Raw genomic sequence first — 27,414 nt, 5'->3', positions numbered from 1 at the left:
CACAGGACTATTAGCATTCTATGTAACATATAAAAAATTGCAAAACCATCTTATACTCTGCCTGGAACCTTACATGCTGAAGGAGTGTTGGAGTTAAGCTTTGGAAGAGTTAAGAATAACGGATGATGAGAAGAGTAGTGGAGTGGAGTGAAAGATCTATGTTGGGGAGTAATGACATAGAAATGCTAAAAGATAGGAGTATTTTATAAAACTTTGCAAGTGAAACATTGCAAAGTGAGTGTATGATTCAGATGATCATCATCACATCTCTTTTTCTATGTGACAATGGGGTCAGTTTCTCCTGAAGGACATCCCCATCATTAAAGATAGAGGATCAGAGGCAGTGAGAAAATGAAAGATTCTCCTTCTTTCTTGTGGGGTCCACTCACTCTAGCTGGATCCAGTTGGTCCTGTCTTCCCCACTCCATTTCATTTTTCTTTCCCAACTGTCTTTTCTGCTGACTTCAAACTGCAGCATCAGAACTGTAGGAAATGGTCTCCCATTGAATGTTTCACCAGCACGCATAGTTGCCTGAGGTTAAATATCTAAAACAAATCCTTTGTGATATAGTGGCTTATGATATCCTGGTGAATCTGCTTCCTTGATCAAACACTGACTCATTGAACCTGCTGGTCTCTTCCACCACCCTGCATTCACTTGTCACCTGGCAGTGTCTTGTGACCTTGGATACCACCCAAAGACTAAGCATTGATTTCTTTGCTCAGTCAGTCAGTTGGAAGAATTGAGCAATTGTCATGTGACAGTTGCTGTGCTAGGCACAGGGATACAAAGATGAATCTTTAAGGAGCTCTAGTAAGAGAGACAGAGATGTAAAGAGAAATATTTACTATGAAACTTACAAAGCTTGAGCTTTATACCTCTTCCCCTTGAGAGAGCCTCTCTCAAAGCCATAACTGATGTTTCTCCTTTCTTTTTAAAATAGCTTTTTTAAAGGTATAATAGGCATGTAATAAACTGCATATATTTAAATTATATAGCTTGCTAAGCTTTGACATGTGTATATGCCTGTGAAAGTATCAAAACCATCAAGGTGATGAGCACACTCGTCAGCTGCCAAAGTCTCCTCACGTTCCATTATAGTTCTGTCTGCCCCTCCCTGTGTCCTTAGGCAGCCACTGATCCCCTTTGTGTCACCATAGATTAGTTTGCATTTTCTAAAAATGTACAGAAATATGATACTACATTTTGTACTTTTTTGCCTATCTTCCTCCCTTTAGCATAATTATTTTGAGAGTTATTCATATGATAGTGTGTATCAAGAGTTCATTCATTTTTATGGCTGCGTAGCAGCCCATTGTGTGGATATACCACATTTGTTTATCCATTCACCTGTTGATGGACATTTGGGTTGTTTCCAGTGTTGAGTATTACAAATAGAGCTACTGTGAACATTCATGTGCAAGTCTCTGTAGGGACCTCCGCTTTCATTTCTCTTGGGTAGATACAGAGGAGTGGAATGGTTGGATCATACGATAGATGTATGTTTACCTTTTTCAGAAACCTCCAAATTGTTTTCCAAAGTGATTATACCATTTTACATCCCCAACAGCAGTGTATGAAAGTTCAAGTTCCTCCACATCCCAACCAATACTTGATATTAGCAATCTTTATAATTTTAGCCATTAAGTTAGGTGTGTAGTGGCATCATATTGTGGTTTCAATTGACCTTTTCCTAATGGCTAATGATGTTGAGCATCTTATTTGCCATTCATATATCTTTTTTGGTGAAGTATCTGTTTAACTTTTTTTCCCCCGTTTTTTATTGGGTTATTTGGTTTGTGATTACTGAGTTTGAGAGTTTCTTATATATTTGGGATATATATCCTTTATCAATACGTGTCTTGTGCCTCTTGTGTATTTATAAACTCTATTGTTACTTGCATAAACTTTTGGGATTATTATATACTCAATGAATTGAGCCTTTAAAGAAATGACTTTCTTTATCCCTGGTAGCCTTTGCTCTGAAATCTACTTTGTCTGATATTAGTGCAGTTATTTTATTTTTATTAGTTTTAGCATAATTTTTTTCTGTAATTTTACTTTTAATCTTTTTTGTGTCTATATCTATAAAAGAAACTGCATTTCTTTTATATAGTTTAGAGTTAGGCCTTGGTTTTTTGTCTAATCTGACAATCTCTGTCTTTTAATTGGGATATTTAGAGCATTTACATTTAGTGCGATTATTGACATGAGCAGGTTTGAGCCAACCATTATGTTACTCTTTTTCTATTTGTCTCATCTCTTCTTTTATTCATTTTTCCTTTTTTTCTGCTTTCTTCTGGATTGAGTATTTTTTAGAATTCCACTTCATCTCTTATGTTGGCTTACAAGATGAACATTTATATTCAGTTTGTTACTTTAGTGGTTTCTTTCAGGTGTATAGCATACATTTTAACCTTGTCACAGTAAAACATCCATGATATTATGTCACTTTACACATACTACAAGAATCTCACAATAGTATATTTCCATTTTTCCTCTCATAGCCTTTGTGCTATTGTTGTTATACATTGTATTTATATAAATATTATGAACCCCACAATACTTTGTTAATTTTTTGTTTTCATATTTAATTTTCTTATAAAAAGATTTTTAAACAATAAAAATGCCTTCTGTATTTACCCATGTAATTATAATTTCTGGTGCTTTTCATTTCTTCATGTAGAGCCACATGTCAGTCTGGTATCATTTTCCTTCAATATTTCTTTTCACAAGGGTCTGCTAGTGACAAATTCTTTCAATTTCTGTATGAATGAAAAAAATCTTCATTTCAGCTTCATTTTTGAGAGATACTTTGATAGTTATTGAATTCTAGATTGATAGTTTTTTCTTTCAGTACTTTAAAGATATTGCCCAGCTCTTTTGCGAGTTGCATTGCTTCTCATAAGAAATCTTCTATCATCCTTTGTTTTTTTCTGAATAGTTTGTCTTTTTTCTCTGGTTACTATTACACTTTTTTCAAAAAAATCACAGTTTTTGTACAATTTGACTATGGCATGCCTTGGTACAGTTTTCATCATGTTTCTTGTATTTGGGTATGTTGAGTTTCTTGTATCTGTAGGTTTATTATTTCATCAAATTTGGAGAATTTTAAGGCATTATATCTTCAATTTTTTTCTTCTTTAACCTCCTCTCCTTCAGGGAGTCCAATTATACATATTTTAGTCTCTTGAAGTTCTGACAGCTCAGAGATACTCTTTATATATATTTTTAAATTCTCTTTTCTATTTCATTTTGGATAGTTCTTATTTCTAGGTCTTAAAATTCACTAACCTTTCTTCTAAATATCTAATCTGCCATTTATCCTATCCAATATATTTTTCATTCCACATACTGTAGTTTTTGTCCCTAAAATTTACTTTTAGTTTTTTTTTTTTTTTTGGTGAGGAAGATTAGCCCTAAACTAACATCTATTGCCAATATTCTTCTTTTTGCTTGAGGAAGATTGTCGTTCAGCTAACATCCATGCCAATCTTCTTCTTTTTTGTATGTGGGACACCGCCACAGCATGGCTTGATGAGCAGCGTGTAGTTTCTGCACAAGGAATCTGAACCCATGAATCCCGGGCCACCAAAGTGCAGTGTGCAAACTTAACTACCACTCCACTGGGCCAGCCCCTGATTTGGTTCTTTTTTATATTTCAAATATATGTACTTACATTTTGAATGTATATGGTACAGGTATAATAATTGTATTATGTCTGCTAATTCTTGGATCTGTGTCATTTCTGAGTTAATCAATTTTTCTCTTCTTTATGCATTTGCTAAATGTCCGATATTGTGAATTTTACCTTGTTGGGTGCTAAAATTTGTGTATTCATATAAGTATTTTTCAGATTAGTTCTGGGATACAGACAAATTATCTAGGAAACCGTTTTATCCCTCCTTTTACAAGTTTTCAGACAGGGTTGTAGTAGTCTTCAGTTTAGCCTAATTCTTACCCTTTACTCAGGCAAAACTCTTCTATGTACCCTACCCAACGCCCTGAGAATCGGGAGGTTTCTAGTCGAGCTGATGGGAACAGCATTGCTCTTGGTCCTTTGTGAGTGCCAGACACTGTTACCGCGGATCCTTGGGTGGCTCTTTCCCAGCCTTGGGTCATTTTCTCACATGTATGTGTGTATCGTTAATCAGCTGAATTACTGAGGGGGGGCCTTCTGCATGTCTCCAGAGCTCTCTCTCTCTGTAGACTCTTCCTTTGCTCTGTCCTACTCTGAACTGTGGTCACTTTGTTCTCCCAGCTCCTTCTCCTCAACAGAGACCATCTGGATTCACCTCAGATCCCAAGTTCTGATCTGTGGCTTGGACATTCTCCCAAGGCAGTAAGGTAGGACAACTTTATAGCTTCTGCCATTTGTTTCCCATCTCTCAGGGATAACTGTCCTTCATTGCCTGATAGCCTGTGTCTTCAAAACCATTGTTCCATATATTTTGTCCATTTTTTCATTGTTTTAGGTAAATCCAGACCTTGCCCCTCCATCTTGGACAGAAACAGAAGTCTCATCGGATACTTAATGTTGGATTAATAAAATTGTGTTCATTTTCTTAAAGATCCTCCTCTGTCCTAACACATCAGCCTCCATCTCAACAAACCACACACCTCCCTTCAAAACACCCCTACAACACCAGTGAATACATCAGGATCTAACACGCTGAGTGCAATAATGGATGCATATTTTGTAGGCCTTCACTCCTAAGTGGATGACAAGGACACAGGGTTGGAAAACTTCCCAGAGAAGGTGACGCTGGATTTGTTTCCAAAGAGAAAATACGAGTGAAGACGGGTGAGGAAAAGAGCGTCCAAGGCAGAGGGGAAGGTAAGGAGACCCTAAAACTGCCCTCCAAGTGCTTCTTTTCTAAGAGGGAAATGCAGACTTTATTGTAAAAAAGAACATAAGAAAATGAACATGGTCATGTATGGCCTGGCATCTTTGTCAGGGAAAAAGGAAGAGAGAGGAGACAGTTCGCTTTAATTCAAAGTGACCTTCCCAATTCTTGAAACTAGAAAGGTCATTTGAATTAATGTTATGTGGCAGACAACCACTTAACTCCTATTTTATACAGCACAAAGAAGAAAAAGGAGAAGGAAAAAGAGGAGGAGAAGTAAGAGAAAGATGGAGAAGAGGAGGAAAAGGAGGTAAAAACCTCACCCTAACTTAGAGCACATGAATGAAACTATTCCTTAAATAGGAGAATTATTCTCCATAAGAATCAACTTTCCCACAGACTCTGCTCCAAGTCGTGAAAAGACATTGAGTTTGTCTCCCTCAGCCTTGCCGGCTTGCAGGCTTAGCCCCCAAATATCCCTGGGGCTACCCTGGTCTCCCCATCATTTTTCTCACAGACTTTGTACATCTTCCCTTAGCACAGAGCTGGAGTCTCTGAAACAAAATGAATCCCACTTACTGCCAACGTTCTACCCCTCACTCACTTTGCCATCACTGTTCTGTAGCCAAAACAGATTTTGTCTTTCCTCTTGACAGATGAACTCTTTTTGCTTTTCTGATATTGGTTTATGTGATGCCTGCTGTGTGCTGACTCCTTTTACAGAAGCAGACACAGATGGGAACAGGGGGAAAGAGTTGTAGGCAAGAAGCCCCCAAGAGCATAATAACCTGTCCCCTTTCAAGCTGTCCTGTGTTTAGTGCTCCTGGCTTCCTGCTATCGAAGGCCCAGAGGAAAATGCAGCACAGGACGCTCAGCCTGCTTACTTCAGAACAGATAATCCCACGGCATCACGGCGCAATAATACGTCTTATTATTCCTTAACGTTTAATAAAGCCCGCAGTGATGGAGGCTGAACATGTAATAAGCTGGTGTGGTGTCTGCTTTTTGAAAAGCTGAAACTCAAAAGAGACCAGAGCAGGCAAATTATACAGATGGACAAAGGATTGCAGAAAATAAGAAGGAGAGGAACAGAGACAGATGGCCCACTCCTCGGATCTTTTCTTTTTTTTCCTCCAAGATAATTCTTCTGGGTAAGGACCCCAGGACATTCTGAAAGGGATTTTTGTCTTTTGTTTTTTTTGGTCCCATGTGCTTGTTTGTATTTAATCAAGGTTTGCTGTAAACAGTGAAGCCATCTCCTCTTAATCATGCTTGCCGTTAGGGGGTCGAAATACAAAACTGCTACTGAAAATTACAGCTCTACTATGATGAAAAACCTTCCCAACACACTCCATTTTACATTTTTCCCATTGGTTTCCTAAAATAGGACTGGAAAGTGCTAATAGAGTGTTTTGGAACTCAGAGTTCTTTGTGGTTTTCTAAGTCTCTTTAAAAAGTCAGTCCTCCTTGCAGCCTTATCACCGCTAATCAGGGCTTACGTGTGACTGGAAAATTAGAACTTTCACACGTGCAGGCAGGAGACGTGGAGGCAGGTCTCAGAAAGAAAACATCTAAACAGTGATGTGATTACCAGGGACAGAATATCCCCTGCACCCATGTGGTTCTGGAAGTCACCCAAGTTATTAATAGCTATGGTGACAGGACTGTACATTATATTGTTTCCTCATCGAAGAGAACGGAATGTTAGGCGGTGGGGATTGTGACATGGAAACTATGTGGCTTGGCTCTGTTGTGTTTTATTTTCTCCTTTTGAGGGCTTTCTGTCCTCTGTGCTTTTTACCGCTGCTTGCGGGCAAACATCTTCATGAATGATGAACAAGAAATGACCTCATGGAAACCGTCTGGTGACCCACAACTGATTTAAAATAAGGGCATGTATTTTGATCACCCTCCAATGTATACAGAGGGTCTTAAAAGTGCTGTTTTGATCCCCTAGAGAATAACTCTGGACCTCTTTACTCTGAATCATTGAGTTGAAATGCCCGTCCCGTCCCAGGCTGGCTTCAGATTTCCATCTGGTCAAAAAGAGAGTATCTTTGTTGCTTCCGAGGTTGACATTAACTCAAAAAAGAGAGCACAGATCTGGGCCCCAGACCCCACTCAGCCTCTCGGACAAAAGCCAACTCCAGGCTCAGAAACGCAGTGAGTGCTCTGGGCCAGGTCAAAGGAAGGGACGAAGGAAACCACTAAAGAAATATTTTTTAAAAAATCTGAGATGGCACAAAATAATTCACTCCCTCATTAGTTGTTAGTGCATCTCTTCAATGGTTTCTTCAAAGGGACGTTACCTTTTGCATCTAGCACACAAAGTTTGAGAATTTTTGCATACATTTTATAAGACTACTTGAAGCTACCTCATCAGTCTTCATTTCCTTCTGCTTCTTCCAAGTTTTGAATGGCATATGGCAAGCTGGGGAGGTGCTCATCTCTCCTCTATGTTTTAGAATTAATTTATTATTATCTCCAAGCAACCTAATCTTGTAATGGCTAGATTTTGATGCTTTAAGCGTTAATGCTGCTGTTCTCTTACTCAACAGTCCAGATTGTTCTATACTCAAGACCTGGAGGTCTGGCTGTTTTGGTTTTTGTAAACCCTGGGGCCACTGTAAGCTTACCGCTTAGTAAGAGCTCAAAAATGTCAATTGATTGAACTAAGGTGTTCCTTTGGGAATTATCATGGAGGAATTCTCTCACTTTTTTTTTCTCTCAGAATAATCAGGGGGAATTGTATTATAGACGAAACAAATGCACAATAAATTAACTTCAAAAAAGTTATAATGTTGATCTAGTTCAATTTCATTTTTAACAATAGTCTATGTATTTAAAATAGGCAATGCACAGCAGCTCAGGACCTTTGCAACTGCTTTGATTTCAGGATCCTCCTAGATTTCATGGAGACTCGTACACAAATTCTGTAAATGTTCACTCTACAGTTCTTGCCCCAATTTTAGATTTTAAAGTAGCCTTCACACGTGGCCCCATTCTAAAAGAAGTGTGCATTTCAGAGCATTCCTCTCCTTATAGGTTCCCCACGTGGTCAGGCTAAATATTCTTTCCTGTTAAATCATCTTTTAAACCATGCTCGCAGTTTTAAAAAGCTACTGTTTTGGCTTTGATAGGCTCTGGCCCTCTGAATTCCTTGTGTTTCTCTGCCTTCTTCCTTGGGCTTGCCCGAGGCAAGGACTAACATTGTCAAATCATTGAGGGGAGGGCTTTATTGCCAATCTCAAATCATTTTATTCTCATCATTCAAAGAGAAACGTTACGTCTTGGGGATAAATGTCAGCAAATACTTGGAAGATGGTGGACTCACGTTTCCGGCACAGTTAATCCTTGAAGTCACTTTTGTGTTGTTGATTTTTTAAACATATATACATTCCTAAAACTAACTACTACCTCGAATGAGTTTCATTCTTCTCTTTGACCAGAGACGCGCCTTTGTCTCCTTTGGGATCTACCATCACTTTTATGCTTTCTGCTTGGGACAAAACAATCTTTTGGTTATTATATCCGGTTTTTAAAAAAACATCAATTATCCTATTATGATAAGAATCACAACATTTTGGAATTACCTTTAGGAGTTTACTATACATCCTTTCACCTCTCTGTCAACTATTCCTTGCTGCCGTACACACTACAAAAAAATGCAAGCTAACTGTTAAGCCAGGACTAGCACCTGGATCCCTATGGTTCCAGTCCAGTGCTCCTTATGAATGAATGGCTATCAGACTCCTGCACTCTGCACATCATAGTAACTGGCCTATTAATTTTATCTCTCCTGAGGTAAAACAGAGTAACAAATAGGACACTTATTTATTCTTTTTCTTTCCTTACCTCAGGGCTATCTGAAATCACATAGGAAAAGCAAAAGTTAAGTCTTCTTTTGCCATTCAAAGAGCTACAGATAGTTAAGTAACAAAGCAGTAACTCTACATAAAGTGACTAATGTCTGCACAGTTCACAAACTACTTTCACGTGTACAATCTCATTTGACTTTCACTCTGATGTGATTGGTAGATGTGAATATTACCCCTCTTTGATTTTTGAGCATATTTAGGAACATGACAGTTGAAAGAACAGTTGAAAGAACTTTTCGTGTTCCAACACTCTGACGTGGGGAGGCAGTGTATTCTGACACTAAATTCTACTTCAGTTAACTGGATTTCTTTTCTGCTTTCTCTTTCCTTTTTTACTTTCTTTCTTCCTTTTAAAACATAATTTGAATTTCACCATCTTTTTGTAAGTCAACATAGTTTATTCACATTCACTGTGATTTTGTATGTGTCTGGAATCATCTGATATTCTTAAGTTATGCTTTTAATCTACCATGCTTCCTAGTTGTTTATTGGTGGTTTATGTCCTGCCTGTGTGTTATTTAGTTGGATTAATATTCTTTTCCAGGTTTTAAATTTTTCTTCTATTTGTTTGAAATGTAGACTATCAATATCACTTCTTATAGTGTTTCTCTTAAAATTTTAGCAGAAAAGCCCCAAATTTGGTCAACGGGGGCCCTTTCAAGTCAGCTCCTGTTTTGCGTACACGGGAGAACACCCTTGCATCTGATCCCACAAGATGTTCCAGACTCACCTCCTACTTTCTCTGCTCCACTTAGAAACCTTGGTATGTGTGCTAGGGTGACTCACTGTTAATAGGGTCTATTATTTCTAGAGCTGGGATGTTTTTTATGTTATATTCTGAAACCTCCCAATCAAACCTGAAACCACAGAATTCTTTCCTGTCTTTCCTCATTCTATACCAGTATCTTCCTTTTCCTATGGTTCCAAATGACATGAACATGTTAATTCATTTGATCAATCCTGCCATAAAGAAAAAATAGTTCAGAATTATTTTAATAATACCTTGTTATCAACAAAGTTGCTATGTAAATTTCAAGATTTCTCTGAAGTTATTTTTGTCTTTGGACTACATTCTAGCAAAGATGTATCGTTAAAATACTTATTCACAATTTACCTGAATTAATTCCTTTATTGTATATGTTTGATTAGTATTTCAATATGTAACTTGGTTCATTTGTATCTATTTGTATTTAATTTTAGAATTTACTTTTTATTATTTTGATTACATTTTACTTTTTAATATCTAAAGCACTTAGTTGTGTCAAAATTATATAAAAAGGACACTCAGAGATTTATTATTCCCAATTCTATCCTTTCAACTCCAATTTCAACCAATCTTCTGTCATATTTTATTAGGTTTAAATTTATCTTATTCTTATTTCCCTTTTTGTTTCTGCCATAAAATATAGCATACCTCATATTATATTTTGTGGTTTGCTTTCTTCATTAAACAGTGGATTTTGAAATATGTCATACTAGTTTGTAGAGATCTTTTTCATTTTTTACAGATGCTTTTTTATGACTTTTTAATAACTTTTGAACATTTGCAAATCTGATAGGTAGAAATTTTACTCTGTTTCCATTCTGAGACTTGAAGCAACAGTAGTTACAACACCATGCTTCTGTTGAAGTGACCAGCTGTCTCTGTCTACAAAGTAGACCCAAACTTTCATGAACCTTGTCCACCTCTGGATGCTTTTTGTTCCTTTTCTAGTCCAGTCACAACATGATTCAATATCCTGTAACCTATGAAAATTCATTGCCACCAATACACTCTACATAAAACAGTAAGGGAAAGAAGAAGGGAAAATATGAACAATTGGAAACTCCAAATTTTCTTATTTTCCTATCTACCTATATTCCTATATCTATTCATCAATCAGTCAATCTATCTATCTATCTATCTTCCTACTTATATACATAGATATATACATAGTAAAGCAAGCAAGATCTATAGATAGCAAATTTAGTGCTCATTCTGAGCTAATTTGATATTTTTGAACCGATGTTTATAGCTTGCCTTACCTCTTCCATGTTCCTTTTGCCCCCAGCCAATTCCATCAGTAGCCAGGATTCTTTCCTAGTTGAGCACCCAGCTCTTGATTTTTGAAATGTCTTAGAATCCTACTTGCGTAGAGTTTTTGTACTCTATCACCTACCTTTCACCACTGAAAATGCCTATAATAGGATATGTCCTATAAGATTCCTTTGATTCCAGACATTCTTATTCCCACCCCTTTGTATTTTCCCATCACAATAAGGACCAATGGCTCTACTTGCACAGAATCCACTGTTGGTCTAGTGTATGTAGAATCCACCATAGTCATGTGACGTTTGCATCAGTGGAAAGGTTTCTTCCTTGCTTCTAAGACCACTAAATTCATAGAGCCCAAGGTTGACATCACAAGAACTTTGTGAGCATGCTATTAGGTGTAAGGGGAGTTACCATTCCCATTTTCTATCTGTGGATTCCTTACCCATGTGTTCTGGCTATGGGAGAATTGGCACCACATATTGGTCTCTGTTTTAGGTATTTAACTGCATTTAACAAGACAACACTCTTTCCTCACATGGAGTTGCATATCAGCTGGTGCCATGACTACATTTCCAGTGGAACATCTCACCATTCTTCAAGGCCAAGCTGCTTCTGGGTGATGAATGCCAGTAAATCTCACCAACATCTGTCCATCACCTTCTTTGCTTTTCTGTAAAATGAGGTTTTGGGTCAGTGATATTTTAGATGACACTATGACAGTTTTAAGACATTCTGTAACCACATGCATGGTGTTGCTAGGAGAGGCTTGACAAGAAAACGACAACAAATCCATAAACAGAATAAATGTCGATTCCAAGGAGGATGAATCTCCTCCTCCATGACTGAAGAGGTCCATTTTAACCGGGCTGCCACGGGGAAAGTGGCTGCTGCCTAGGGGATCATACTGGGTGCTCAGTGTTGGTCTCAATTTCTGGCGGTTTGGACATTGAGAAGTGCCAGAAACCAGATAAGACTTGGTGCGAAGAAGTCCATATTTACATCAAGTGATGCTTAATCGCCATCATTATCCCCATGGTCACTTTGCCCAAAAGTCCTTGGAGGTAGCCCTTGGGGTGGCCAAGAAATGAGGCTGACTGACATTCACAGGGTGGGCTCAATTTATGTAACACCCTCCAAAGTGAGTTATTTTTGTAAATATTAAAAAGTGACTCAATTCTGAAAGCTCAGCTTCATAATTCTGTCACAAAACTTGTCACCAAAATTCTTAATTTGTGTTTTCCAAGACCCAGATATCTAGCCAAAATGTTAACCCTTGCCCCTGAATTCGTATAGATCCCTACCTCTCACTATCTCACCTTCTGGGAAAATGGACAAGATCTGTCTGTCCACCAGGAAGATTTCACTAATCCTTGTCCTCTTACATTCTAATATGGAGACACAGAAGATAAACTAAATATATAAGCATGATAAAACATATGTCAGATGGTGATGAATGTTATGGAGAAAAATAACGCATAAAGGCGAATGGAGAGGGTAGAGAGATGGCAGTTAGGACTACATTGATCAGAGAAGGCTACCAGGGAAGGTAGAAAGAAATAAGAGTTGGTATAACAGGGAGTAAGATTAACTGAAATCCCCTTACAGCAGTGGTTCTCAATCTTGGCTGCATCTTGTAATTATCTGGGAATCTACACAAACTCCGATGCCTGGGTTCCACCTTCAGAGATTCTGATTTGATCAGTCTGAGATGTAGTCTGGGCATTAGGATGTTTGAAAGATCCCAAGTGATCTTAATATGCTGCCAAAGTTTTGAAACACTGCACATTACAGGGAAACTCCCCGAGGTGAGTTTAGCCTAAAGTCTTTAGGTAAGACAAGAATGGTCTCATGATAAAGGATGGAAAGAGCATCTCCCGCTAGCAGGGGAGGTTCAAGGGTTTGGGGGTCTTTGGGTATGCAGAGTAATTAATTTTTCTCACTAATCCCTGTTCAAATTCTTTGAATCTCACATTTTTGCAACAAATGCCTTGGTCTTAAGAGTCCTGTGAGTCCGCAAACTCCAGACTTATGATCAGATGCTGTGTTTTTACTACATCTGGCTCACAGCTCTAAGAGGTAAGCGTTCTTGAAGCCATGGAAGCTCCCTGGTCTCCTGACTATGCTGTAAGCTGAGAATTTAAAGCCCTGAACTTCTCATTTTCTACCTTGTGATCACTAATACGCCTTAAAACAACCAACAATCCATAGCTATCTTATTCCTCTTCTTGCCGTGCTGTTCTATGACGGCAGCCATGTAGCCCACCAAGAAAGTGGGCTTCATTTTCCTTCACTGGGCACTTTATTTCCCACAATTCTTGGGGATAATTTAAGTATCTCCTTCACCACTGGATGCCATGGACTACCAGCATCCCTTCCTTTAATGCCAGCAGAATCTTTGCTGCCTTCAAATTTAACTAGGTCAGAAAACGCGTTTCAGATTCTCATCTCCCTGAGAGTCTGTTGTCTGCAGCTACCTCTGGTATCAATTACTGTATTGAAGGAGGTTCAGGTGAGGAAACAGCCAACTGTAGCTAGTTTCCCCCAGATTTTTCACAGAATATTAAACAATTTGCAGAATCTCTGGGTGGACTGAAAAATAGTCTCTAGATCATGGGTTAAAGATTTCTGTACTCTAAAACCAGGTTGCTGGGGGAGATGCTAAATTGGACAAAATGAGGAAGAAGTATTCAGAATCTGGAAGCAGGTCCAGAGCCTGCCCCCCACCTGCCAATTTGGAAGGCTGTTCCCCAAAATTACCTACTCCAAACCTATGTCAACATAGTTCTGCTTGCTCCAATGACGGCTCTTTGGGCATAATTTCTCTCTCTTGTTGAAGTCACTGTCTTTCTTTTCTCCAGTACTCTGTGATCCCTGATTCTGCTTTCATCTTTTACTCTGAGGCAGGTAGATGTTCTGCTGAATTTGTTTGTGCTGCCACCTTAGGGAAGGGGTGAAATGCGCAACTATAGTTTCCATGAGATTATTTTCATGGGGATCTGGGAGGGATGAATGTACGACCAGATGATATTCTTTCTTGACTAGTCTGAGTGGGCCCAGGATTCCTGATACCTGGGGCACTGTTTTCCTCTCTGAATGAGCCTTTACATGCACTGATCCTATCAACTCTGCATGGCTGATAGTATTAAAAAAAGGAGATGTCTTGAGTTGTTGTACCTGGCTTCTCCTGCTGGGGTATCCCAGTTAACTCCTTCCAGGCGGTCCTGGACCCTATGTGTGTCCATGGAGTACTGTGGAATCTGCTCCCGCCATTGGCAGTGATGGTCTCCTGCATACTGTTTAGGCTGTGGTTTCCTTTTGCAATTCCGTTGTCGCTCTGTTCTCCTTTTCAGGGATTTCTCAGGTTTTCTCGTCCAACAAAAGTCCTAAATAGCGATTTAAGTATTTAAAAATGTTTTTTCTGTTACTTTTAAGGATTTTGGATGGGAGCAGAATGATACCATAAGTGCTGCAGCCTGATGCCTTGAAAACTTTTTCACTGGCTTTCATTCGTTTATTCATCCTTTAGCAGTAGGTTGCTGCATTCTGTGCACCAAAGACTATTCTAGAGTCTGAGGAATACCGAGATCTCTTAAATCCTCGTAGCTTAGTGGGAATGACAGAAATTAGGATACCGGTTGAGAGGTGTTGTACTGAAGGTATGTGCCGAGGACTCTGAGTCCTTGAAAAGGAAGAGTCACTTACAAGACTAGAGAACATCTGAGTTGTTTCCCATCTCTGAGACTTTCTACATTCTACATGGCAGCTGAGTCATATACCCGTCTCCTCATCCTATCCCTGACCATGTGTGTCTCAGTATGAATGCTATTTTAGAAAATACTTCCATCACTCCTTTAAGTAAATTAGGTTTTCTTTAGATTTTTGTGATACCCTGCACTTCACCAACATAGCACTTGACAACATCCCTTTTTAAATAGTTATTTGTGGAATTATTTGTCTAACTTCTTTTCTCCCCGCTGAATTGTAACTTCGTAGGAGCAGGAATTGTATCTGTTTGAACAAGCCCCTGTATTCAATGCCAAATATGCCGAGAAGGAGCTTTAGAAATATACGTTTAATTTTGAATAAGTGAACGTGGCTTTAGGTGTTCTATCCATAAAATAAAAGGATTTTCACAGAGAAAATTTCAGTGGGCTTCTCTGTGAATTTGGTACCAAACTATAAGTTCTATTTCCTGGTTGAAAAAATACAGGTGGAGTGCATTAACTAACAGCCTCATTCCCAGGCTCGTGACTAATCCAAGGTGAGCACGCAGTGATGCTCTCTTTCCGCCGCTCTCTCCGCCCTCCGCACCTGGCTGGGAGAGGAACAGGACTCTCCACTCTTGTTGGCTCTACAGCTCCCAGCGGACCTGTGGACGGCCAGGCAGCAGGGGGTGGGGAACAGTGCCTTCACACACTGCTGTCAGCGCTGTGGTTTCACGTCTCATCACTGCCTTATCCACTCTACAGTTTGGAGTGAGTGGAAGTATGACATGTGACCCATCCTCCTGTAAAGGCCATAAACAGGAGAGACTATAAACAGAGCTGAGGTAGAGGCGAAATAAAAACCACAGGAAACGAGAAAGTATTCAATAAGTAAACATTGGTTGGATACTTTGAAGGGTGGTTTTAAATTTTGGAATAGTTGTCACATTGATTATTTTCTAGAAGTATGCTTCTCAGGGTAAGAGATTTCATTATGTTTTCTTGTTTGGAGATGGTACTGAAAGCAGAGACCACGTGTCAACCGAATTCATCGAGATCAAATTTGTTTTGACTTCATTTCACCTGGCGTTAATGGCTTGACGGGAGCCGTGGGAAGACTTGTTGTTGATTAAGAGATGGAAATTCAAACCAATTCAGTGTTAGGTGTAACATAAACACCTGTAAACAAATTTTAGCTAGAAATTTTGAATCAGGAATAGTTATAAATGAAAATATCAGTATGACTTGAAACTAGCACAAAGCAAACTAGTATTTAAATACCGAGAGTTGTGCTGAAAACCGAGAACTAGTGACGTGTAGGTCATATCTGTAAATATTACAGCTTGTAAGACGGTCACAGCACCAAAAGCCAGAGTGAAAATGCGAGCACTGGGAGACAGAGAACAATGACTATTAGAAATGCTCCTGCAAAACCCAGCAATTTTGAATGTTTCTCATGATTGTCCCTCCCTGAAGTTCGACTTAAAGTGTACAGAAATTAAAAGTTTTGGTGGATACTTTTGCCTAGAAAGACGTTTGGAATCAAGAATTGGTGCTCCCTATGGGAGCAGAGGGAGTGAGTTGTGGGTTTCCTGGTTTGATGCAAATTATAACTCTCTGCACTCAGTTTTACCCACAGGAAAAGTTTTGGTGACATCATTCTGCCAAGTGAGTGTAGAAGATGGTTTGAAACCTGTGAGTCATGATTTCCTTGCCTTCAGAATGACAAAAATGGAGAAATCCTTAAGGAGGCAAATACAGTGCAATTAACAGCAAAAACCTGTCAGCAGTGCGGCTGGGTAAGGCCGTGGGAATCAGTGGAGACAAGGAAAAGTTAGGGAAACTTCGTATTTCACATAATTTTTTTTTTTGAATGTTAATAAGCATTCTTGTGACAAGGATTTTGTGAAAAATGCTTTTGCTGGATATCATTTTTTTTTCCTTTTTCTCCCCAAAGCCCCCCAGTACATAGTTGTATATTTCAGTTGTGGGTCCTTCTAGTTGTGGCATGTGGGATACTGCCTTAGCATGGCTCCATGAGCTGTGCCATGTCTGCACTCAGGATTCGAACCGATGAAACACTGGGCTGCCTGCAGCAGAGTGCCCGAACTTAACCACTCAGCCACAGGGCTGGCCTCTGTATTTCACATACTTTTAAGGATGTGTCTGTTACAGGGTATTAGATTGCAACTCTTTCTGCCTCAGTTTCCACTAAAAGCCCAGAGTGACAGTGTTGGGGCACCACAGTGCATGTGAGGCCCTCTCTATAGCTTGCTTTCTGTCACCTGGGCCCCTCGGCACGATTAAAGACATGAAGAGGGATCTGAGAGAACACCAGTGAGGAAAGCCTGTTGGAGGTCCCCGTCCCCACCTTTAGGGAGGGGTCTGGGATGCATGTAGCTTTCAGTGCTGATTAGTGAGAGGAGCTTCTGGAGGACACCGGGAGCATGGGGAAACGTGTCTACGCACGGGGGAGACAGAGCCAGGGCTGCCCTAGGCCTAATGGAGCTTTGGAGAAACCTAACGGGCTGGAGTTCACTGGCTACCTGCTGTGGAGGTGATGCCAAAGGGAGTTTCTGCACTGGGGTCCACCTGCCCTGCTGCTGTCCGTGCTTTGTGGAGGCTCCCCCAACAACTGATGTGGGCCATGCAGACGGAGCTAGCACGGGCACTTCCGGAGCAGGGCTGCTCACACCTCTATGTGCTCACGAATCACCTGCAGGTCTTGCTAAAATGGAGACTCTGACTCAGCAGGTCTGGGGATGGGCCCCCCGGTGATGTCATTGCCGCTGGTCACTAGACTACCCTTTGAGGGTCGAAGAGCACTGTCTGATGGGGTCTCCCGTAGAAGTTATGGAAATCTCAGGGAAGAGAGGCATTCCTCCCGAGGCCTCAGTCACACAGCTGAGTTCTGGCCACTGGAATGTGAGCAGAAGTGACCTGAGCCACTTCCACCAAGCAGAGACTGCCCCATGCATGGCTCCCTGCGCTTCTGTCCCCATCCCCTGGGTAGACAGGAGCACTCTGAGGACCAGGAGGAGGTTGGAGCCTGGAGATGGAAGGACCCTCAGTCCCTCAGTGTCTGGATGGCTGCTTGGGGTCAACGTGCACAGGACTGTGACTTAGGGGGGAAAACAAAAATACAAATGCAGGTTTATTGTGCTAAGCCACTAGATTCCATGGTGTTTGTTAAAACAGCCAACTTGAGTAATACACGTAGGTAGCATGGGAGACTCAGGACAAATAAGACAACTGCTCACCAGAGCCCAATGCCAACCTTCAGGAGTAAAATTGGGAGATGCAGCAACTTGTACCCCTAATGAGTGTTTCCTGTGAGTCACTGTGGGCAAACTTCTGGGTTTTGAATGCTCTGGGCACTGATATTCTGTCTTTGTAGGGCATGCCTTTTCATCTGGGGCTGAACAGTGAGCGTTCCTGGTGACACTAAGGAGACAATGTCACCTCCGATCTCCTAATTCCCTACGCTCGACGCCTTCAGCAGCTGCAGCCATGACCATGTGGGTTTCCTGTAGCCTCTCTTCTCTTTTGCTAGGGAAATTTCTTGCTTTTAAAATATGGAATGTTATCCTTTTACGACAGCTTCTAAGCCCAAGGGAATGACAACACGTCTCCAACTGCAAAATTTTCTGAAGAATTATTTCCCCCTACAATGCACATATATGTACAACCCACATAGAAAAGTACCCCAAAGGTTATATTTTTTTGATATTAGGACTGTTTATTCTATTCAAAAATAATGTCGATGAACCATAAGAAGGACTCTGTTGGGTGGACCTGCTCTTTTTGTTATCACTCAAGACCCAGTTTCATCTACTAAACCTCAAAATAGATTCAGTAAGGAAACATCTCTTCAGAACAGGGCAGAATTTATACCCTTTTCAACCAATTGTTTTAGATCATGGACCTCCAGCCCCTTTGTTTGCTGAAATCTTAAAAGATCAAAACCTCAAATTGAATTTGGTTTTATTCCACTTTTCTTTAGAGCTTTGATCTCCCCCTTGGAATTTATCAATAGTTTCATTCTCTTTCATTTTCTTTAGACTTTAGAAACTAAGTGGTGACATCAGGAAAATGTCATCTGGGCAAGCTCACGAGCCTGCCTTTGAAGCAGCACATGATCCCCGGGGCTATAGCGAAAGGCAAGCTAGCAGATATGCCAGGATGTCTGTCGATGACTAATTCAAAGGAAAGAAAAGACACATTTGATGCATTCCTATTATAAAACAACAATTGAAATGAATGCATAGATTTGTTCACCTTTAATATGTTCTTATGAGAAGACATCCAGATTTTATTCTGCCATTGTAAGGATCTGGTAAACTACATAAAATCCAGACTATATTGTGCTGATGTCAAGCCTACAAAAATGATATTTTAGGTATAAATAGATTTTTTAAAAATCTGAAAAGTGATCTGAGAAATTAGAAGCGGTGATAGACATGTGCTATAGGCATCTAATGAGACTTACCCTTTGAAAAAGTCTTCTTTAAAGTTTTACAAAGCATCCTGGATTTTAGAGAAACTTACTGAAACCACAATAATGGAGCATCCCAGGGGTCTGCAGTACTTAGGTAAAGTGAAAAACTACAAAGGTAATTCTTTCCAGCCTGTAACTCAGCATGCTGCAGCCGTTTGCTATATGGGTATCTTTGTAACTCACATGGGTAGAACACTGTAGTAGAATTTGCTTGATAAAGTCATTGTTTATGAATAAGATGTAAAGGAAGTAGAATGGGGGTGCAGAATATATTTTTAGTTTTTTGATAGCAGTGCTGTTGTTTTCGGAAACCATGAGCATCATAGTGAATTTACCATTGCACAATAAATAGAAATATAATTGCTTTCATCTTCATTACATGGATTTTCACGTGCAGCTAAAAACAATTTGAAAAATGTATTGAAATTACACTAAACTTTTACTTGGAACACAGTTGTTTCTTTCCAGCTAATTTAAGAGTGTTTTTCATTGAAAACTTCCTGATGAGAATTAAAGTAAAAATAAATCCTACTGAAGCCTAACTAAAGATATACATTTAAAAGTTGGAAAGAAATTAGCAGTGCAGAGTAATAGCCAGCGGGTGAAAAGCGTCCCGTTATAGAACGTTACTATATAATACCCTCACGCCGTTTATTGTGATGTGAGTTGAGTCTGATGTCTGGCTAGAAAGTGACAGCAATAGAACTTTGACAGAAATTTAGCCATCCTTCTAGACTATGGAATTCATAATATGCCTTTTGTCCAAGTTGTGTAATGTTCATATGTGAAGTTCATTTACAAATCTAAGATTTTAATTGGTTGCTGCTTTTATTGGATAGATTTATGTAAGCATAATCTTACTAAATTAGATACCACTATTTAAGAATAGTAATGATATATTTTTCCACCCTAGAAAATACACTTTAAATCATTTTAACCCACTATAAACATTTTGATGGTAGTTTTTAGAGACCTCTCATAAAGCATTTTTTTAAAAAGCAATAAGTTTGGGCAGTTTTGAACATAGGGTAATAATTCATACCAATTATACTGCTAAACATAAGGTCTCAGGCTCGGTAATATATCATAATTCATACCTTATGGTTTGATAGCAATTAAAATACCATCATTAAATATATTGCAAACACACGTAATTGTTGAAATCTTGCTTACGTGGAACAGCATTCAGTGCTTCATTATCCAAACAGTACCTCTGTTCATTTTCTTGACAATATCCTAATCATTAGAGAATCGTTCTGAGAGTACCTTTAATACACACACGGACTCAGACTTTATTTCCCATTATTAGGACTATTAATGCTACTACTACTGTGATGGCTATTAATGCTTTTGAGTCTCTGCCGACTTTTCTATCATGTAAGTAGAACAGGAAGAATCATGTGGTTCTAGAGTGGTGATTAACACACACCTGAAATCTCTCTCCACTGGGACAAAACCAACAACTGAACACAAAGGCCTCACTTAGGTCTTAGGAGACGGGGTTCTAGAAAATCTTTGAGGGGTTTGACTTCTAGCTCCAGAAGCTCAACAAACACTAGGTGAGACAAAGGGATTACTCGACAGATTAAATATTCACCATTTCATGATGCTCATGGCACCTCCAGCAGGTGATGGTCAGGTTCAGCTTATGGCCATACAAACCCTGACCCGTGACCTGGTTAACAGAATAGAGAGGGGTGTAGTCTGGATCCACACGCGCTTGGGACCCTTCCTTCATGTAAGCTTTCACTGTAATAGTCTTCCATCAAGGTTTCACACAACTGTGGATCCCCAAAAAGTCAGAGAATTTGAAGTTTTTAAAGACATATTTCTATAAAATAAGTAGAAAATTTCTGTGTATCAAGTTGAAACGGAAGGGGCTTTGGAATCGTAAAGATGAAAGTTCATATTCTGACAGCCTACTGAAAGCTCTGAGCTCCCATTCAGGTTCAGGACACAGATGATGATAATGGCCATGGAGGCAGGTGTCAGTGTTAGGAACAATACGTGCAGAGCACCCAGAACAGTCACAGCAAGTGCATTTCCAACAAGTTCTCACCAGGTGCAATGCTCGCACAGTTCACTTCTCACTCTGGAATAAATAAATATACTGTGTGTGTTGCGGGGAAATCCAGCTAAAACTTTAATTCAGCCAAGGTCATTAAGTGTTTACAAGGTGCCACGCATGGCTGAGGAAGCCACGTGAGCAGAGGAAAGTTTGCTTCTTCTGTTGTTGAGTGGCTCAGTTAGGAGGTCAGACGTCAGGGAAATAGAGGAGAAGGAGGCAGGAGTGGGGCCTGGTGGTTGTCCAGCTGAGGTGGCGTAGAGCAGCTCACTGTGACTGTTGGATGGCAGCGGTAACGTTGCCATTTAATAAGCATTAACTATGGCGTCTTATTTTCCGTATTGTGATGCTTTGGCATCTGGGCCTTGCTGATCCCCGAGGGACAGCTCTTCCCAGGACTAGCCAAGTCCTAGGGATAGTGAACAACCCCACTTAATCCAGAGCCCACACCCCAACTGCCCCCTTTATTGATCTCTCCCACTCCAGGCCACTATCCCCCTGCCCAGGGCCAGGAATCAGATAGCCAGAGACAGCCTCTGCACACCGAGGCCCACTGAACTTATTCCAGCCTGCCGATTCTATGCCTGCATATCCTGCAGTGCCCATTCCTTCCCACAGAGACCACAAAAGAACTAGCTCACTAGTGCCCTCCCTCCCTCTGCCTCCTGACTCACCCAGGTGCTTCTCCCTATGGCTTCCCCCTGGCATGGCATGCGACTTGTGAGTTTAACAAACTGTCTTTTCAATGGCAGTCGTCTCCTGATCTGTTGGCCTATTATATTATTCATAAATAACAAACATGTTATTCCTAAAACTGACACACGCCTACGTGGTAATTATATCTGAAAAACCATAAACCCTTTATTTTAAAGCAAACTACCAGAGCCCAAATCTTGCAAAATGCTGTGAGAAGAACATATGAATGGGGCTGAACGAGACTGTTCACTGCCCCTACTTATCTGATCAGGAGATAGAAGCATTCATGGAAAGCAACAACAACAAATAAATAAAACCACAGAAGAACATAGTTGTGCCCTTTTATTGGTACAGTAACTTTTCAAAGGCTGGTATGAATAACAGGTTCCAAGTAGCAAGACGTGATGGTCTGATGCCACAGCTCAGAACGTCCCGACAGCCAAGAGAAGCACATCAATAAACAAGGCAGTTGCAATACAGGAGAGTTGAGGATATAGAGCAGGTGAGCCATGCAGTGGAGCTCTGAGAAGATGAGCATCTTGGGATGCAGCATTGCTGCTGGAACCGGTAAATCTGAGCGTGCTTATTCGTACTGTGTAGACCTTTGAATGGATATGATCCTTTCATACCACCAGCTATGAATTTGAAGCCATATGCGTTTAAGTGAATGCCACGTAATTTCCTGTAACCCATGCTGAAGTCGGAGATGAGGTTTAACTAAAGAGCTCACAATCCACGTATCCAGAAATACAGGGCATAGGAAGGAACTGCCTCTGACTCAATGAATGAAATAGAAACATGGGACTCGGTCCACACGTTTGCAGGGCTGACACCGGCGAAGCTAAAACAACAACATAGTCTCAAGAGTTTTAAGTACTTTAGGTTAAAAAAAAGTGTGTGGAGGGGAAAAAACTGTAGAAATGATTTTTTAAAATCTGTATTTTGAAGAAAGGGAGCACCACCAATTGCATAAAGTTATAAAATACAGTAATAAACATGTAAGTAATGACCAAGTTTGCAATTTCAATAAAACATACACACCTACAAAGACATACAACATCCATCCTGTGGCGTGTATCATAGTAAAATGGCCAGAGTACAATAAACATGTGGTGGGACCACATACAAACACCGTACAGTGTGGCTTCCCCTGCCTCCTCCACCTGTCTCCCTCCCTCTCTCCCCTCATCCCACACTTTTCCTAGCCTTTCTCTTGCTCCCTATGGGTAGAATGGTCCTTTAACCACGGAGTCCGAAAATCAGAGTGTGTCCCCACAGAAAGGGTAAGAAAGAGCACACACGCGTGCACACACACACACACACACACACGGAATCTCGTGTATTTAACTTCGCTGTCCTGTACTTGTTCATGTAAATGTGTGGAGAGAGCACCCAGCATGTATCAGAGGCAGCCTTCTGTCGATGCAGCGTGGAATCACTATGCAGTTCTATTCTGCGAGTCTGCAGGCTGGGCCACGTCAAATGGTATTGTCCCAGAACTCAGACGGCAGCCGGCTGCAGGAGGCCCCCTCGGGCTTCTTCAGAAGAGTCGGCTTCTTGCAAGGAGGTGGGGGAGGCGCCCTGGGCTCCGGGTGGTGCAGGATTTGCTGCCAGTCTCCTCTCTCTTCACAGAGCTTCCGCCTCCAGTCCAGGAGCTCCTGCAGGGCCACACTTTCATTCTCTGAGAGCCTCAGCTGATGGATTACCTGTGGGAGGAGAGAGGGGAAAAAGTAGCACCAAATACTGTGAATGACAGAGAAATACAATAGCAATACCTGGATGCCAAGGGGCTGGACCAGGTGGAAAGAGAGAACACAGATTCTCTATAAAATCTCCAGGCATTCCTCCTCGGGAGACGGCAGCCACCTCGGTCAGCTGTGAACTGCTGAATTAAGATGATGAATGGAACCAAACACTCAGGATGGCTACACTGCTTACCGGCAACGTACCTCCAGGGAACACAAGAAAGAATCAAAGGTCTGTTTGCCCTTCGCCCTCTATTATTATAGACACTCTATGACATCTTGTACTTTCTCTTCATTTAATTTATCACAGTTGTAATTCTGAACGCAATAGATGCTTTTGAGTTTCTCATGCTTCACTCCATCCTAGCATCTACTCCTCCTTCCATGCAGTTACTAATTACTTCCCTGTGCAGAATGGGGTAATGTGACCCCACTCTGACCACCATGCATTAACCCAAGGAGGACCCCTACCCAAGAGGGCCCACTCACATCAGTGTGAACAGAGGACCGCACTAATATCCAAAAGGTTTGCCACTGAAATATCAAATGAGCTCAGCGGAGGCAGGGTAGCTGTGCTGGATAACAATGGCCACCTCTCTGGGATGGCAGCACATGCTCGATTTTGTGGGAGAGTGTACACTAGCAGCCGTGCGCTCTCTCAGACCTTGAGCCCACAGAAATGGGAACTTTAGGGGCCTTCACAGGAAAGCACCAAAACGTGCAATTTTATCAGCTACTTCCTCTCCCCTCCTTAGCGTACCCGAAGAGAGACACTCTGAAGCCTGAGCTTGCCCCCCGATGGCAGCTGGGGTACTTCAGGACAAGCAGGCTTCACTGCTGTGGGCTCCCCCTTCTGCCATCAGGCAGTCATCTCTAACCGCTAGACATTGCGGAAACGAATTTTTCTGTCAATTCTAAAGTGAATATGCTGGTTTAAAAAAATGAAATTCTGAACATTGCAATGGGAATATTGGGGAGAACTCAGAGGAATCGAGATGGCCCATCCCACTGCAAAGCACATACTGCTGTGTTCAGGTGCCACTTCCATCCTCTCCTTCAAAACAAAAGAGAATGAAACAAAGCAGGACAGAGTGGCTGGCTCTTTCGTGAGAACAGTCATGTGAAAGCAGCAAGGGTGGTCAGTGTTCTGGGACAATTTTAAAACCACACCTTCCCCTGGACACCGAGCCTATCGTTTCCTCGAGGAAGAAGACGGTAAAGCCTGAAATGAAGGCGATGGGCAGAAGGTTGATATACTACGTTTCAACACAGAAGCCGTGTTCAAACTCATGGCCAGAGTGTGTAGCTAGATTCCTGGAGCTGGTTATTAGCAAAAGAAGTTCTCCCAAATTGAATTTCTAGATAACCAGGAAAAAAAACCTGTGTGTGATTGTCCAATCTCTGCAGACATGCAGACTTCCACAGACAGTGGGCTGCGAATGCAGGGCGGGCCCCCTCAAAGGGCACTTTTCTCCAGTCTCCAGGACTGCGGCCAAAGGACCTGGAGATGAGACCTTCTCCTGCTGGGCAGACTCTTGTGAAAGCCAGATTGCCTGTACTGTCAGGAAAGTGAGCCAAGAAAGCGGGGTGGAAGGAGTGCATAAGAATTACTTATTTAGTCAACAGTTAAGAGTGCTAAATATGTGCCAGGTACTTTTATGAGCACCTTACAAACATTAAGTCACGCAATCCTCCTAAGGACTATATAAAGCACTGCTAGCATTTTCCAGATGAGGAAATTGAGGCACAGAGAGGTTAAGTAATTTGCCCAAAGTCACATGGAAAATGGTGGAACCAGGCCATCTGGCTCCAGGATGTGTCTTCTTAACTATTACTCTACAGCGCTCATTATTTACTGAACCATTGCTCTCTGGGATCTGACACATGCTAAAGACCAGGGTCCCTAGATCATCTTCCTTTCTTTTTCTAAATGAGATTTGAGCGAAATCTTTATGTTTCCTCCACTAATGTATTTCAGCTCCTCCATTTTCTCCACCAGCGTATGCTGTGGTGATTACATTTAGCTTCAGTCTCATTTACTCTGCGGATATTGAATATCTGCATATATGTTTCTTGGCACACATTCAGCACATAGGAACGATCTCTGAGAAATACTGCCACTGGATTTATTCTTATGAGAGAATATGTAATTGATGGAAGAATATCTCTAACATCTCAGTTGATTATATGCCCCAAATTTCCTTGAGATATCATCTTTCTTAAGTAACACAGCTTCATATTGATCTACTGAGAAAACAGGGGCCTTGCACATCTGCATAGGAATGTTGAAGCTCACGGCAGGTTATTGCTCCCATTGTAAAAGTGAAAAAAAGGGACAAATTACAAAAATCATATATTTAAAACATCAGACAGCTCTGGCAAAACTGAAAACTAGAGAAACCAAAATGCTGGATGGGGAGAGTCTTCCCGACTGAACAGAAAATTGCCAGTTGCTTTTTTTTCTCCTGAGTTCACTTCCCAATTCTGAGTTCTTCTGTAGGTCTAGAGGGCACTTTCTAAAAGAAAGAAGAACGGTAAAATATTTTGCAGTTGTGTGGGACTAGGGATGCAAATCAGAAACTTGAGGACCCTCAAATGCACGGTCACTTTCCCCAAGGGACAACCATATGAATGAGTGGTGCCTTAGGCCAAAAGCCTACAAAAAGCCAAGTGGAATCTCCTACGGTGATAGAGATGCTTCAGAACAAAGGTCTGACGGGAGCTGATAGCCTCAAACGCCTGACTAGTCTCATCTTCAAGACTTGCAGATTTTGAAATGAGCGGAGTGCCCAAGTGGAGAGTGGGGCCAAGAGCCCTGAACCTCAGAGCCGGAGCCACTGTAACTTTCAGCGCTGAGGAACGAAGATCTGACGGGCTCTCAGTCAAAGCTTAGGAGGGCGCAGCCTGGGGCATAGAGGAGAAGCCCACGGGGGCTGGATCTTCAACACAGGTTTGTGATGAGGTTGGGTGATCATCCCTTGCCTTCGCCTTCTAACAGAGAAGGGTGGAATCCTCTTAGGCAGAAAACATCACCTACAGTGTCTGTAGTTTGTTTACATACGATGCTGACCATGTGATGAGAAATTACTATACACATGAAGAAACAAGGAAATTTACCAAAAATCAAAAGATAAAGCAGATTCACAGAGGATTCAGATTTAGAGTTATCAGGTGAAGACTTTAAAATACCTATGATTAAATGTTTAAGAGAATAGAGAAAAAGATGGACAAATAGAAGAAATAGCAGAATAGACATAGGAATGAAAGGAGTGCCAGAAACAGAAGAGATACAAAGACCGTGGCAAAGTAATCTTCAAAGAGGTAAGTTTCCAAAACCTGTGAATGACATACTCACGTTTAAGAAGCTCAGGAAACCACGCAAAAGATAACACACACACTACCATCACCAATAAGAAGACACAAGGTAGATCATATGAAAAATGCCAAAGCCCAAAGACAAAGAATAAGCTTTAAAAAACCAGAGGAAAAACACTCATTACCTTCAAAGGAACAAGAGGGAGAGTGAAAGCTGGTTTCTATACAGAAACATTGGAAGCTAGAAAACAACGAATCACACGTTAAAGTACTGAAAGAAAGTAATCCAACCATACTCAGTGAAAAATATCCCTCAAAAGAGAAAGTGAAATAAAAATTTTTGGACAAACAAAAATGAGGAACTTTGCCATCAGAAGTCTTTTGTTTTAAGGTGAATGAAAATGATCCCAGGTGGAAAAATGGAAGTTTAAGAGACATTAAATGACACCAGAATTAACTCCCTGGGTAAATATAAATTATATGTGTGGAATGTCTCATAGACTTTAAATTTATGTAGAACAAGAATGCGCGCCAACAGTAACTGTCAAAGCCAGGAGGGATTATATGGAGCTTAGAGGTTCTAAGGTTCTAGGGGTATTAGAAAAATAATAAAATCTGTAAAAGCAATAA

General features: G+C 40.8%; 1 protein-coding gene across 4 annotated transcripts in view; it reads right to left on the bottom strand.

Annotated features, from left to right (window-relative positions):
- Positions 1-22,053: 22,053 nt before the first annotated feature.
- MYO16 (myosin XVI) overlaps positions 22,054-27,414 on the bottom strand; it is a 597,681-nt gene continuing 592,320 nt past the window's right edge. For all 4 annotated transcript variants that reach the window (XM_070579270.1, XM_070579268.1, XM_070579272.1 and 1 more), the window contains exon 35: positions 22,054-23,430. In XM_070579270.1, coding sequence (XP_070435371.1) covers positions 23,203-23,430 — 228 coding nt within the window. In that variant the 3' untranslated portion in view covers positions 22,054-23,202. The remainder of the gene's footprint in view (positions 23,431-27,414) is intronic.

This window comes from Equus przewalskii, chromosome 16 (assembly GCF_037783145.1).
Source record: "Equus przewalskii isolate Varuska chromosome 16, EquPr2, whole genome shotgun sequence".
In the NCBI taxonomy this organism is placed as follows: domain Eukaryota; kingdom Metazoa; phylum Chordata; class Mammalia; order Perissodactyla; family Equidae; genus Equus; species Equus przewalskii.
Note: the sequence above shows the minus strand (reverse complement) of the source record. Positions and strands in the feature narration are given on the sequence as shown.